Below are 16,171 nucleotides of genomic sequence, written 5' to 3'. Positions count from 1 at the left end.
AGACTAATTAGCATGTGGATAAAAACAGGCTCATTCAAAAACCACTGAGGCGATTTACATATAAAAGGTACAAGTGGAATAGACTTTTTAACGGCTATGCAAGGATGTGCTTATCTAAAAATGAATTTACCCAAGGATAGAGCCCCTTTAAGAAAGGCTATTCTTCCCCTACCTTTAGATGTCTTCTCCACACTGATGTTCATGGTTTTCACCTTATGCAAATGAGTCTCCAGACAGCACTAGGGGCATCCCCTGTGCTGCCTGCAGACTCTCCAGCGATGCTCTCCATCTTCTCGCAACCGCCTCTTCTCTGCGTCGTCAACCAAAAGCTCTGACAGCACATGTGGCAGCCATTTTCCTGTGGCCGAACGGACAATCGCGTAAGAGGCCACAGGAAAATGGCCTCTGCACACGTGCAGTTGGCACTTTTGTGATTATGTGTAATTCTGCTAGGAGTAAGCCTGCATTCACACCAGTTTCATGAACAGTAGGCTGGGAGAGGGACTCCTAGCAATATAGTTATCAATGATGCTAGGAGTCCCTGGCGACATACTGTCTTGCACTATAATCAATAGTCATGGCTGAAACTCAGTTGTATGAATGCAGGGTAACTGTACAAGAGCAATAAATAGCTGAGGAAAGCCCAAGTGACCATCCGATAGGAGATTCAGGAACACTTGACTGTAAATACATGTGGGGAAAAAAAAGCAATTTCTGAACACAGTCAGGAAAGCTGCCGCTGTCTCTATCTGTAACCACAGAAGCAGATATATAAGAATTAACCTCCCATACTGTTCAGTGTATAAACCTTTAACAATGCTTTACAAAAAAAAAAAAAAGTATTTTTTTTTTTTTTGTTTCACACACATGATCGCAATTTCATCTGTAACCCTTACCTGGCCACAACTACAGAACCAACTGGTGTTGTAAGCTCATCTGGATGCCAACACTGAATAGGACATCTGATGGTCCCTTGTCATTCACATTTGCCTTCTTTCTTGCCCTGAACTGGTATCCTTTATGGCGAAACAAATTTGGTAGCTTCATAGAAAGGAGGCCAGTGAGCCGTGGTAGTTGCATGGTAAAGGTTATTAATAAAGCGCTTTTATAGAACACACCTTCATTCCCATTGGTAATATGTTTACACTTTTAATGTCAGCTTCAGAATTTGGACCGTAGAGTTTTTATCATATACAAATAGTGTCTTCTTATGGTCAGGGAGAACTTGCCAGCTCAGTCCGGTATTATCTAATGGGAGAATGGAAATAAAAGAGTTTGAGTTTAGTAAATGACGGCTACTGCTAGAACTTTATTCTAATACTTAGGTGAGTTTCTGACAAACTTCGTCATACCTACAAAAGAACAGCACCAAGAATTTCTAAACTACCAGATATGCAAGGAATTTAGTGGCATTTAGTGCATTTTTTCCATCACTGCTCCCCTCAGCTGCTTGTCTATCCCATTCTGGACATCTTTTATCTAGTTTGTTCTCCTATCCATGCTGCTCATCTTCCTGTCTGCTTGTGATCAGTCACCATCTTGATCTTTAGGTTTCTATTTCTCTGCGCTCCTCTATTAATCCCATGGTGCCCCAGAATTACATAGGCAGCTAAAGACAGTACCATCTCTGCCTGCTAGGGGACAATGGCATTACCCTTCTCTCTATATACAAATCACTTACCTAAAGTTGTCTGGAACAGTCTGTATGTTTCGGGATTACGGATAGTGGATGCCACGTAAACTTCCAGGTTATTTCCAGCTTTTGTGCAATGGAAAAGTTTCTTTAACACCCTTGAAAATGAAGTTAAAATCTCTGGATCGTACACAACATCTAGAAACATTAAAAGCATATTGTTAACTTGGTCTACAGCAATGCGTCTTTTTTATTTATTTTTTTCCAGTTTACACCATCTGCCTGAAGTAAGCCTGGGATAACTTAAAAAGATTTTCTGCAATCTTCTTCCACTGACGCTGGGTTCACACTAGCGCCCAGACTCCGTTTTCAGGTTTCCGTCTTCTACATGCAGAAGACGGAAACCTGTCAGACCAGGTCTGGCCGTCAGCGCCAGTGAGCGTTTTATGCTCTCTGCCGCGAAACCGTTTTTTTAAACCGGACACAGAGCACTGCGGAGAGCATAAAACGCTCACAGGCGCGCTCACGGCCGGACATCTTTCAAACCCACTCAAATGAATGGGTTTGAAAGAGTCCTGCAGGTTTCTGTCTCCTGCTCTGTTTTGTGCAGGAAACGGAAACCTGTATGAACGGAGACCGGGCGCAGATGTGAATGAGCCCTGACAAAGAATAACCCCCCCCCAAAAAAAAAAAAAAAAAAAAAACAAAAACAAAAAAAAACCCAGCATTTAATTTGAGCTCTGTGTTCATATATTTTGTGACAATTTCTGCATTTCAGTGCCCTGTCACTTCATAAAAATCGGGTTTCTAGCCATTTTTTAATGAAAAAAAATATACCGTATGTATATATGCAGCAAAATTGTAAATTGTAAATCCTATTAATATTATAAATGTGAAATGTTTGTGGGTTTGTGACTTTGAATGTTCGGATGTTTGGCGGTCAATCACACAAAACCCGCTCCACTGATTTGGTTGAAATTTTCCACAAACATAGTTAATACACCCGATTGCGCAATAGGCTACTTTTCAACACAATAACCCACATACGTTTTCCACACGATCCCCGCAAAAAACAAACTGACATCACCATCTCTGCAATCTCACACACTTTGGACCATAGCAAGCCCCTAAACTTCACATTATCCCCTACAGCCTAGCCCCTAACCCCACACACTCACATTCACATATACTTTCCCACTTTCACCCTCACCTTCACCATCCTGCAGGAGCCTACCTCTGTCACTCTCCAGATCAGCCATCTTTGCCGATCCGCGGCACCGCCCACCACACTACTCCACTATCTTGACAGGAGCATGCGCACTTTGCACACATAAACAACGTGTTACCAGCACGCCACCATTTTGCCACTCCACCTTAGGCCGCAGCACCCGAAAGACTGGCTCCAGGCCGCTACAGTACCCGACGCTACTATCACCTCCCTGCTGTTTCCTCTGCAGGATCCATCCACCAGCCCGACACTGGTAAGTTCACGTACCATTCTTCCACTGCCAGGACCTCTGCCCTCTCTACTCCGCTGTACCAACACCTGACACTCCATAATAACTTTACCCCTCTCCCTCAATGCCCTATCCTTCCACTTCTCCTCCCCCAACACACCTCCCAGTCACTTGCACCTCACTTCACCCCCCTTGCTATGGCCCATGCAGCTGCAATACATAGCAATACATTAGGATTGCAATGCATTGCATTCTTTTGTACAACCGTATTGTTTTGCAAGCTGCTGGATGCAGCCTGCAAAACACATTATGCATGAGAAAAAAGATATATCCAGCACAACGATAGATCCAGATAAAATGTAGCTTTTAATGAATAGGAACATTTGGTCCCATAAAAAACCCAACACAGACATCGAACAAAAAAACAAATTCAGCGTTATTCAAAAAAATTCATGTAGACATACCGGACTAACAATGACGATGCGACATACTGGACCGCTTACGCGTTTCAGAGCCTGAGCTCCTTACTCATCGCTATGAGGGTGGGTTATTACACTGATTATTTGTTGTTCTCATTTACAACACTTTATTATTGGACACTTTCAGTTTTAGCTATGGTTGAGCCCTTTGTACTATGATATTAGTGTTGCCATCCAGTGTACATTCCATGGCTGACAAGTTGGTATTTGTAGCATTGTCTACCCCTATATGATTTTGTTTTATGTTTGTTTATATATTTTGTATGTATATATGTTGCTACACCTTTTTAGGAGCACTCAATAAAAGTTAATTTTTATTCATATATTTTGTGTGGCTGGTTCACTTTGTTGCTATGGTCATTTACCCACACATAATTTGTTATATTTGCCTCTATTGTTTACTATTGTATTGGGTTTTTTATGGGACCAAATGTTCCTATTCATTAAAAGCTAAGTTTTATCTGGATCTATCGTTGTGCTGGATATATCTTTTTTCTCATGCATTATGTCTTTTGCCTAAACCCAGTAGGCTATATCCGTGCATAACCAGTTTCACCTATATACATTTTTACCGAAGCATCGAGCCGTGAATCATTGTGACATTGCAAAACACATTACCATTAAAAAAAAAATAAAAATAAAAAAATACTGTGAAACACACACATTACCGAAGTATATTAACTTGAAAGACCTCAGTCCCAAACCCTCTATGTACACTTTTGGAAAACAACGTATAGCAGCTCAAATAAAAACTACATTAAACAAAAAAGCCTCACGTATTCTCTCAATTACCCAACATTCATATCCCATACCTTTTACACACTACTAAAATTTCACCCGCAGCTCTATTTACACACTTCTACAATCACCGCAGACGAAGTACGCGGGTACCAGCTAGTTATTTATATTTGCAAAAAGATTTAGGTTTCAATCATCTACAATTTTAGGATATGTTCACACCAAGTTTTTTGGAGCGGATTTTGACGCGGAATCCACCTTACAAAACAACTACCATTGACTTCAATGGGAGCCGCTTGCTTCCTTTTCCCGCTAGCTAGTAGCGGGAAAAAAGAAACGAGCTGCCCTTTCTTGCTGTGGCCTCCGCCTCAGGTTCCAGTCCAAAAAACCCCGTGTGAACTTACCCTTAAGCTGCAGTGATGGTGCCTGACCACTATACAGAGCACAGAGTCATCTGCTTCCAACTCTGTGTAGTGTATAATACCGTGTTTCCTTGAAAATAAGACAGTGCCTTATATTAAATTTCGGTCCTAAAGATGTGCTATGTCTTATTTTCAGGGGATGTCTTATTTTATTTTTGTGTGCTGCTACACTGAGATGTGCTTGCTGCGCAAAGACTATATGAAGAAAAACATTGCGGCTGGCTGAACGCTGTGTGCACAGGAATGCCGGCTGCCGCTGCTGTGATACCGTACGTTGTAACCACTGTTCCTGCTGCTGTGGGATGAGCTGGGAGAGTGGACCCCCCGACGCATACGATGCTTAGTGTATGTCCATGGGCATCTCCCAGTTCATCCTACGGCAGCAGGAGCAGTGGATACAACGTATTGCAGCGGCGTCAGCAGCCGGCATACCTGTGCACATGGAACATCACGCACAGTGTTCAGCCGGCTGCAATGTTTTTCTTCATACAATCTTTGCACAGAAGGATTATTATTATTGGGGGATGTCTTACTTTCGGATGCCTTATATTAGAAAATTCAACAAAACCTATGCTATGTCTTACTTTCAGGGGATGAATTATTTTCGGGGAAACAGGGTATGGGCATTGGAAGTGGCCTCATACAGCACATCTGTGCAGGGGCCACCGGCCGGCCCCTACTGATCAGATATATATGGCATATCCTAAAGAAAGGTCATACATAAAATATTCCTGGCCAACCCCTTTCAACAGATGGTTCATTTATATGGTACCTGATGCAATAACCAGATCAGCCTCCAGATTCACAAGTTCTTGTTCTGTAACAGATTCCCAGTCCAGCTCAGTCACTGACAGAACAGTCTTCAGGCTTTCACTAGGACCTGAATGTTCCTCACTCAGCGTAAAGCCATTGAGCTGAATGTTTTCTTTGAGCTGCTGAAGGACTTTCTGGTGATAGTCACTGAATGTGTATTTCTTGGGAGAACAGCTCTTGCAGACGACCAGTCCAGTCAGACCAATTCCGCTCCCAAGTTCTAGAATCGTTCTCAAAAGACAAGGGGCAAAGTTACGACATGACCACTTCCCATCCATCAGCATGTTCGAGGAGGAATATACAATGTATACAGTGCAGGCCTCTATTCTCTAGACCTTTCCCCCAAGGGTGTATGTACATGCCAGTTTTGTGCAATTTTTTTTCAGCAAAAATTAAAATAAAATAATAAATGCAGTGGTTGATTCCTATGTGCCCGAGAGTGGGTATGACCTATCTATATTTAGGTGTGCAACCATATTATTATATATGTATGTTCAGAGTGTGTTCCACAACAAAATCCATGTGAATACCATCTACAAACCACCTCCCATTGATTTCTATGTCCATTCCCCTAGCCTTTTCAATGTTCTGCTTTTGTTTTAAATTATGTTCTTCCCTTGTTTGCTTGGGCTTCCTTTGGGTACTCCGGTTTCCTCCCACACGCCAAAGACATGGTGAGCCTTATAAGGGACAGTGACTGACAATATCTGTACAGTGCTATGGGGCAACATGGTGGCTCAGTGGTTAGCACGGCAGCCTGCAGCCCTGGGTTTGAATCCCAACAGGCACAACATCTGCAAGGAATTTGTATGTTCTCCACGTGTTTGTGTGGATTTCCTCCCATTCTAAGACATACTGATAGGAAACAAAAGTACATTGTGATCCCTATATGGGGCTCTCAATCTACATAAATATATATATATATATATATATATATATATATATATATATATATATATTATACCTGTACAGCGTTGTGGAATATGATGATAAGCAAGATAATAAATAAATCTGCAGTGTAGAAAAAATCCTGATCTGTCAGTTTTTGCTACAGGTTGCACATAGGCTTTTACCATAAAATCCATGCCTGATATAGAGAATATTACCGGTATCTCCCTGTATTTGTAACCTACATTTACTCAAACAAATTCATCTGTAAGCTTCTACAATAAAAACAACCGTTCAGCTAAATGGAAGAAATTCCTGCATAGAACTTTCTGGTACAGATGTGCTGTGTGAATATACCATAAAAATAGTTCATATTCCAGAGCTGATCTCAGTGTTATAATGTGTAGTGGCCATTAATATATATCAATAACCAGTATAGAAGACCTTAAAGTGGAGGGGCAGGGGTGGCAACAAGTTCTTACCGGTTGTTGAAGAGATGGTTATTTTCAATAGCCCATTCAGCTAAGTAAAGAGCAGCTTCCCATGTCACTAGGCCTGTGGTCCCTTCGGAGATTATTGCCACGTTTTCAGATAATGTCACGAGGTCGCCTGTAGGCTGCAAAACAAAATAAACCAAACAAATGCAGCAGCTTTTATGAAATTGTTCTGTAGAAAACACTAAAAACTGTACGGCGTGGCTGCAAAAGGTGGATAAAATGGCTGCACAAATTTCGGGATGCTATATCCATTCAGAAACCAATCCTGGAGCCCTGTATAGGAGTTTAGGAGGCAGATAAGGGCACCTCGTGTAGTATTATACATGTAAACTCAGAAACCTAATTTGTGATATTCAGAAGTGAAGTCATTGAGACAACGTGGAAAGGGAGATAAATGACACTGCATTGCGGCCATATCATTGTGTGACTGAGAGTGAAGCAACCAAGCATTGACTCTGTTCTAGAAGACATGTACAAAAGCAGTAACCTGAATATCCTGAAGGTAATTCTCATTAAAACTTATGAAGATTGATGTGGCTCACATTTGGATTCATTCAGTACAAGCATGTATTAACTCCTTAACAACCACCTTATAGTCTTCTATATTGAGGCTGATAAGAGAACTCCTCATGCACCACCAACATTGTTATGGAAGAAGATCAGGCAGTGGTTGGCGAATAAGTTGATCCTTGATCGTTTATCGCCCTTAGATGGAGCTATTTCAACCTGTCGTCCAAACACAACATGATCAATAGGGACCATTTATGTGAGGTTCACACTAGTGCTGTGCTCTCAGATGTTCAGATCCACTGGGGAGCTCCAACAACGGAGACCTGGACCAATAAAATGGCGCATACACATGGACACAATGGACCTCACTGACTAAGTGATGGAGAGAAAAGTTCTCGGTGCAGGACTTTTCTTTCTGTCGGAGACCTCGATGCAAATGTGAACCCAGCCCTATCTGCTTTGAGTAAAGTTGGGTGATGGTCAGCGCTCATAGATAGGGGGCCCAAATAATATAAATCATGACCGATTATTAGCTTCATCCAGGTTATCTCCTGTTTATTATAAAAGTTCGGGAATATGTTGTGTGGACCAGAAATGATCATCACTGGACACAATGATTTAGACCAGGGGTGCCCAATACGTCGATCGTGATCTACCGGTCAATCGCAATGGACGTATGGGTCGATCGCGGGATGCAGCCAGGGATCCCCGGTCGACTCTCAGCCTGCGCTGTGAACAAGCACTCTGGACAGGACACTTGCAGGCCGCTCTTAGGGATGGAGGGGGCCGGGGTGCTGCTTGTTCACAGCGCAGGCTGAGGGCTAGTTCACACGGAGTTTTTTGGTCAGGGTTTTGAGGCCGTAAACGCCTCAAAACCCGGACCAAAAAGACGGCTCCCATTGAAATCAATGGGAGCTGCGCAGGAGCTTTTTCCGGGAGCCGTTTCTTCCGCCTCCCGGAAAAAAGAAGCGAGGTATTCATTCTTTGGCCGAGTCGCCTCGCGAGTCAGCCTGAAGACACACCCTCTTCCGGACTCGGCCCATTCATTGAGCCTGATCCGGAGGCGGGTGCGCAGCTGGAAGCCGGTGCCGTGCACCGGCTTTCAGTTCCGCAACACGTTTTATGGATCGGAACCTGAGGCAGCCTCCGCCTCAGTTTCCGATCCAAAAAACTCCGTGTGAACTAGGCCTGAGAGTCATCTACGGACACTGGCAGGCGGGGCTGCCGCAGCCCCACCCTGCCAGTGTCCAGAGATAACTCTCAGTCTGCGCTGTGAACAAGAAGACAGCGGGGATCCCTGAGCGGCCGCAGAACGCCGCTGTTTCCTGCTCTCACCCTCCGCCCGGCCACACCCACATGCCCGGTCCCACCCACATACCCGCCCCGGTCCCGCCCACAAGAAGTGGGTAGATCTTTCGACTTGGTCATATAATAAAGTAGCTCACATGCTGAAGAAGTGTGAGAACCCCTGATTTAGACTGTCTGAAATATCTGTAAATCTATGAACCAAGAGTATTACAAATAAGATTTAAACAGACTGGAGTAATAAGCTGTAAGCTCCAGTAAGGATCTTGTCATCATCTTGTTGGCCTCTTTAGTGTATACAGAAACACTTACCAAACAGTAACTTTTGTAGCAAACTGCAGTGTCTTCTGAATTTAAGATTTCCGCCAATGCACTATATAAATCATCCAGAGGTTCTGCTCCCGTACATTCGTGCTGCAGAGAACAAAGCCTGAAGAATTACTACCCTAATATTATCTTCAATAGATATAATTCTCAGAACATAATCTGTCTCCGCCATGCAGCCTCATATTTAAATAGGAACAATATAGCCGTGCACACAGAGAAATCTACTTGAGTTATTCATAGGTGATATATAGAAAACCCATCTACCATGCGGCTAACAAAGACAATTTTACCAGAGGGTTTTTAGTTTTAATTCCCCCCCCCACTTCAAAGAGCCATAACTTATTAATTTTTTTGACCACATAGCCATAGGAGTTTGCTTTGGGGCAAGGTTTTATTGGTACCTTGTTGGGGTACTGGTGACTTATTGACCACGTTTAAAGAGGACCTTTCATGGTTTGGGGCACAGGCAGTTCTATATACTGCTGGAAAGTATATACAAGCTGTGCCCCGGGTGAAAAGCTATCGGTACCGGTACCGTAGCTCTTCATAGTCTGTCAGGAACGTCCTTCTCCACAGCAGAGTCTATAGCGCTGGAATATGAGAGCGGGGAGGAACGCCCCCTCCCTCTGCTCACAGTACCCGTCCATAGACAAGTAAAACAAACATGGTGAAGGGGGAATCACAACATGATTACTAAGTGTAAGATCCCAAAATATAGGTCCAAAATAGATAGCCCCAGAACTCACATATACGAAACAACTAAAGAACAAAAAAAGATGGCTGGGGCACTAATGTATAATCAAAATGCAAAAATCTTCATTGAACAACAATGTTAAAAATTACACAAGGGAGGACGACAGTTGGACAAAACCGGATAGGGAAAATAACTATCAAGCCCAAAAGGGTATGGTGTAGGATATGGGGTCACTTTCGGTCATGTTTGAAAGCCGGCATCTCAGGGGTTAACACCCGCGATTGGACCCGGTTCCAACCAGGGGTGTTACAGGGCAGTGTCAGCTGTATGTTCGGCTGACACCCGCAGGGCATGGTGCGCACACAGTTTCTGTGTGCGCACCATGCAGCCGCTGTAGTACTACGGCGGTTTGCAGGAAGTCCTTCCCGCCAGCGCCGTACTATTAAAGCAGATGTCGGGAAGGGGTTAAGTAGAAACAACTCTTTGACTGGACAACATCAGAGAGTGTGAAGTTAGCTCCACATTCGGAGAATGGATGTAGTTTATGCCCACTTGGCTTACGAGGGTCAATTTCATTTTAGGTGTCAAAGCAATGAGGGCCATGTCTAGGGAGAAGGAAAAAAAAGTAGCAGCAGCATTCAGGTCTGACATCTGATTCCCTCTGTATGACCTAGTGACATGATCCATACCACAAAACACATTTACCTTAGAGATAAATGATTGATTGGTGGGGATCTGGCCACTGAAACCCCCACCACTGAGAAAAGGGGAGTTTTATCCCGTTGTGATGGGAGCAGGGATTCTCAGGATCGATGGGAGTGTCAATGGTCAGTAATTTATCCTCTATCCTAACTCCTTTAACAGACTGTCTTTATAGTGAAGGGAGCCTGTATGTATCTGGTCAGACTTGGCCTGCACCAGCTGTGGAGCGGAGGGTGCCCTCTTCGGAGTTGATGAGACTTGCCCTTTCAATATGTTTTGCTGTATAAATTTGCATATAATTAGTAATTCCTGTCACTTGAGGGTGTCATGTGAATGGTCACCTTTTTGATTAGCTCTGACAAGAATAGTCTTCGGTATTGTAAAGATGGCGGGTAATTCTGGCACACTGGATGTCTGATGGTCTACAAACAAGAAAAGCAATTATTAGCAACCACATACAGCATAACCTGGTAAAATATGTGGTTTGTACCTCAAAGAGCTGGAGGTATATAGTACTCCATTCTCTTCTTTCATGACTCTAAGCTTACAATGAAAGTACAGTGAAAACACAGTCAGATTAGGAAATTCATATGCAGCTGTAGAGTATATATGATATAAAAATCCCAATCCAGACTGGCTTTCAACCAGTTCAATCCATTCCTGGATATACCATAGCTCAGAAACCTTAGGGTAAGTTCACACAGGGTTTTTTGGTCCGGAAACTGAGGCAGAGGCCGCCTCAGGTTCCGGTCCAAAATACGGGTACCAGCAACTGGATGCCAGTGAATGGAGGGAGTGTCTTCAGGCGGATGTCGTGAGGCGAATCCGCCTGTAAGAATGAGCATGTCGCTTCTCTTTTCTGGGAGCCGGAACAAACGACTCCTGGAAAAGAGAACTGACCTGCTCCCATTGATTTCAATGGGAGGTGTCTTTTTGGTCAGGATTTTGAGGCGGATACGGCCTCAAAATCCTGACTAAAAAAACCTGTGTGAAAGAAGTGAATCTACTCTTTCATAGGACACTAAAAGTTAGTATGTTTTATAATGTCTGAGATATAACTGTATGACCTTTTCCCGTTCATTTTCTCTACTTATTACACTTCCCCTTACTCCATACTCAGTAACATTCAGTGAGAGGTAGAAACCGTTCTCAATTTGGAAACAAGTATAAGACTGAAAATATGCAGGATTTCACAGAAAGTAACCAAAATGTGTTAATAAAGTATTTTACAAAATGTAATAATGACCCCGAATACTGACAGAAAATCAAATGTTGTCTGAAAGTTTAGTTATGTTTAAATTTTTCAATTTAAAGTCACAGCAACATGGCGATCTGTGGTCACATGATACAATAGGGCCACGACTGTCGCAGCTTCCCGCTCCGGAGTAGGCCCAAATGAATGGGCCTAGTCCGGAGCGTGCTGCCTCGAGGCGGACACCAGGGCTCAATCAGCCGTGGAGTCCGCCTGAAGAAAGGGCAGCTCGCTTCTTTTTTCCATGAGTGGCAACATACCGCTCACGGAAAAAAGTAAGCTGGCGGTCTACATAGACCTCAATTGTGAGGGGGCGGATTCTGACATGGATTCAGCGCCATAATCTACCCCCTCTTGCCCCGTGTGAACGAGCCCTTAGCCTTACTCTTCTGTTGCTATGCTTCACCCTGATAAAGCACAGATAGTGCTGTATACTCATACAAGTCTCTCACAATAAGATGTAAAGGACGTCTGCCACTTCTCACCATACAGTTATATTTCATAAAATCACCAACATATTTTACCTTGTCCAAAATTCGGAGCACAAATGATGGCTGTTGGGTCAACTGATGGTCCAATTCCTGCAGAATAGAAGCACGTGTAATATCTAAATTTGCAAAACTGCAGACCTTTTTTCATTTGCCATAGCAATTATTGTTACATTTGCTCAAAAATCTGTAAATTGTAAGGATACTTGTCCAGCGTTAACAGGCTGTAGCAGCCTACTGGACCCATGAGGACTGGCCACAACCTAAACGTTATGACTATAGAGCCCAGCTCTTTCCCACAATATGAAATCCAAACATTTGAATAAAAAAAAAGATAATTGATTTCCTTTCTATATGGATCTATAATGTAAACTAAAGGATACCTTAATAACTAGTACCTCTACTGATCAAACAAGGCAATGAAACCATTTCTCACCTTCCATGGTAAGGATCCAATACGTCTACAACACAGAAAATCTCGCAGGAACGTGTCACACAAAGTGGCTTGAGCATGGTCCATAACCTGGTCAATGGCTGGCAGCTGAAGATCCATCTGGAAGAATATTACGTAAGAGCAGAATTAAATAGAACTATTACTAATGCCAATGGTTTTCAGCTTTCATAGCTATCACCTGTCCCAATAACTTAGCGGTGGTTTTACACACAGCCCATTTTGAAAAAAAATCTAAATTTTGAGACAATTTTTCATGAAATATTTTGAGCCAAAGCCAGATGTGGACTCAAATGGAACAGGAAAAAATGATACTTATGATTTCATCTGCATTCACATCTGGCTTTGCCTCAAATGGTTACTGTAAAAACTGCAGCTTTATTTTCCTAAAAGATGCTGCATATGAAGTGACCCATGTATATGGCAGGCTTGGAAAATGTATTCTGTGCCTTGACCAGATTTCTTGGCCCAAATAACCCCATAGCCCCATGCTCTGTCTTTAGACTCACTGCAACAAAAGTTCCAACAGCCTGTTTCCTTATTTTACATGACTGTGAATCCATTGTGATGTGACAGTCTACCCAGAATGGGTCAAAACTGAATCTGGGCCTTAAGTAATGATCCGGAGGGGAGGCCGAGCGATTGTCACTTCAGGAATAAATGAGCAGCTTCTATACTAGAGCTTTCAACACGAGGCATAAATCTATAGGACCCATTGAACCTGTAGTAAGATCAAACCCATTCAACTTAGAGCAGCAAAAAATGCCTTGAAAAAACAAGCCGGCCTCAGAGCACCCCTGACCTCCTGTTTAGAGGGTCCTTAGAAAGTGCACGATGTAAGGCAGTTGAGTGCAAAAATCACCATATGACAGATCCCATTGGTGACTTGTGACCTCATTGACTTATAACAAGCGCCATGGGGGTCCTATTGGTATGACGACAACAATTTTGCTGCATGCTGCAGTATTCTTATTGTCAAAACTAACAGAAATGCATACAGGAGAAGTTGAGCCTGAAAACCTAGTCCATATATTGACTGGATTTCCCAGACTGAGCCCAGTCAGGAGACTTGGACTCCTTGCATCATAGTAATATATGATGTTTTGGAATACCTACCTGTCCTTGGCCTCACTGTCCTGCACTGTAAATATGATAGCTAGTAGAGCCACAAGGAGGCAGGGACTCCTACAATCATAGATCAGAAGATGAAGGAAATCCAGCAATGTACAGACTAGATTATTCACATGGTCAGTGATTGTAAGTCACAACCAGAAGCGACTGCACATAAGATATAATAGAAAGCTGTGCACCTGATCTGTGTTTTTCAGCTGCTTCTGGCTCACAATCACTGGGACATGAATAAGGCCTTATACAAGCAAATCCCTACCTGACTGGGGGTTGAACATTTCTAAATGACAACACCATTGTTGTCCAATGCCGGTAGTCCCAGGGCTGTGGAGTCGGTAGGCCAGAATACTGACACCATTTTATCACAGCCCGACACCTTCAGGAACAGCTAAGGCCTGGTTCATATCTGTATTCGGGGAATCTGTTCATTGAAGAATGTGGAGAGAAAAGCGCTGCAAGAAGTATTTTTCTTTCTGCATTTTTAGTGCAGAAACAGAGTGGAAACCACATGGACCCCATTATAATCTATGGGGTCTGCAGGTTCCTAAGGTAATCGCTTTTTTTTGTGATGATTAGGTTTCCATCGGGGAATCCCCAAGCGGACTCCCCAAATGGAAACCCATGCGCAGATGTAACACTCACAGCCATGTCCAGTAAGAAGCAGTAAAGATCCTCTAATTCATTAAACAGGCAATGATTGACTTTCTGAAAGTAAATATGTAACATTTGACTATATATATATACTGATAAGAATATATATATATATATATATATATATATATATATGTACCATATATACTGATAAGAATTGTTTAAAATCATTTTATTATGAAGTTGGAGTTGTAACATTTTTGTGATTCATCCTAATATTGGTCCTTTTTGACTCATCAGCCCTGGCTAGTCCGGGTCATGGCGGGGATGGCTGTCTGAATGAGGTCTTACCCGTCACAATGCCCTTTTTATCAAATGCCTGTAAGGTCGGGTTCACACGGGGTTTTTTTGTCCAGAAACTGAGGCGGAGGCTGCCTCAGTTTCTGGACCAAAAAAAGTGGGGAGCTGCGACTGGATACCAGTGCAGTGCACCAGTCGCACACTCTGCTACGGATTAGGCCCAATGAATGGGCCTAGTCAGGAGAGTCTTCAGACGGATGCGCAAGGCGAATGGACTTAGTCGGAGTGAATGATGGGATGTCGCTTCTGTTTCCTGCTTGCTGAAAAAAAATAGCTAGCAGGAAAAGAAAGCGAACAGCTCCCATTGAAATGAATAGGAGTCAATTTTGCAGGCAGATTTTGAGGCGGATTCCGCTTCAAAAAAAACTCTGTGAACAGACTCTAACCATGAGCCACCTGGCTTACCATGGATACAGAAGGTGGTGCCTTATACTAACAGTGACAGGAGGCAGCGCCCCCTACTGGAGCCAGAGCATATCAGGCAGCATGTGATGTAACTGACTCCATTGCAGTATCTACCCTGCCGGTCCATGTCCTGCTCTCCCTGGGGACAAGGCAGTGGCTGCCGCACCGGGAAATGTCCCTGCTAATCTGGGTCTCCTAAGTAATCTACAGAGCATTGCCTGGATACCCCAGCCAGACACAGGACAGCCCTACCTTACAGCTGCGACACAGGCAGGAGGGCTGAAGGACCTTTCATGTCGTCATCACCATGTGATCAGTCAGGGGGGGGGAGAGAGTCAGGCTCCAGGCTGCGGGGTGTCACGTGGTTCTCTGTTTTGTGTTGGGGCTAGGAAGACGAATGCAGTTTACACCACGCAGTTGTGTACAGTACACTAGAAACATACAGCTCTGCACCCTGCTGTATACACCTTGTACACACACAGCTCTGCACCCTGCTGTATACATCTAATACACACACAGCTCTGCACTCTGCTGTATACTTCTAATACACACACAGCTCTGCACTCTGCTGTATACATCTAATACACATCTCTGCACTCTGCTGTATACTTCTAATACACACACAGCTCTGCACCCTGCTGTATACATCTAATACACACACAGCTCTGCACTCTGCTGTATACACCTAGCTCTGTACTCTGCTGTATACACCTAGTACACACACATCTCCGCACCTTGCTGTATACACCTATCTCTGCACCCACCTGTATACACCTAGCTCTGTACCCTGTTGTATACACCTAATACACACATAGCTCTGCATCCTGCTATATACACCAAATACACACCTAGTTCTGCATCCTGCTGTATACTCCTATTACACACATTGCTCTGCACCCTGCTGTATACACCTAGTACACACATAGCATAACACTGGGCTCCAGCTCTGCACAGTACAGACATACCGCTCTGCACCCTGCTGAATACACCTAGTACATAGCTCTGCACCCTGCTGTATACACTTAGTACAC

General features: G+C 43.5%; 1 protein-coding gene across 1 annotated transcript; it reads right to left on the bottom strand.

The window, feature by feature from the left end:
- Window positions 1-1,089: 1,089 nt before the first annotated feature.
- Window positions 1,090-15,456, bottom strand: EEF2KMT (eukaryotic elongation factor 2 lysine methyltransferase). Its single transcript, XM_075286011.1, has 9 exons — window positions 15,393-15,456; window positions 12,642-12,758; window positions 12,242-12,298; window positions 10,807-10,887; window positions 9,055-9,156; window positions 6,913-7,046; window positions 5,502-5,773; window positions 1,682-1,831; window positions 1,090-1,248 (listed from the first exon to the last, which is right to left on the bottom strand). The coding sequence occupies exons 2-9, from the start codon at window positions 12,756-12,758 to the stop codon at window positions 1,142-1,144; spliced, it is 1,020 nt and encodes a 339-aa protein (XP_075142112.1). The 5' UTR covers window positions 15,393-15,456; the 3' UTR covers window positions 1,090-1,141.
- Between the last annotated feature and the right edge of the window lie 715 nt (window positions 15,457-16,171).

This window comes from Leptodactylus fuscus, chromosome 8 (assembly GCF_031893055.1).
Source record: "Leptodactylus fuscus isolate aLepFus1 chromosome 8, aLepFus1.hap2, whole genome shotgun sequence".
NCBI lineage: Eukaryota > Metazoa > Chordata > Amphibia > Anura > Leptodactylidae > Leptodactylus > Leptodactylus fuscus.
This window is presented reverse-complemented; position numbering and strand designations above follow the sequence as displayed.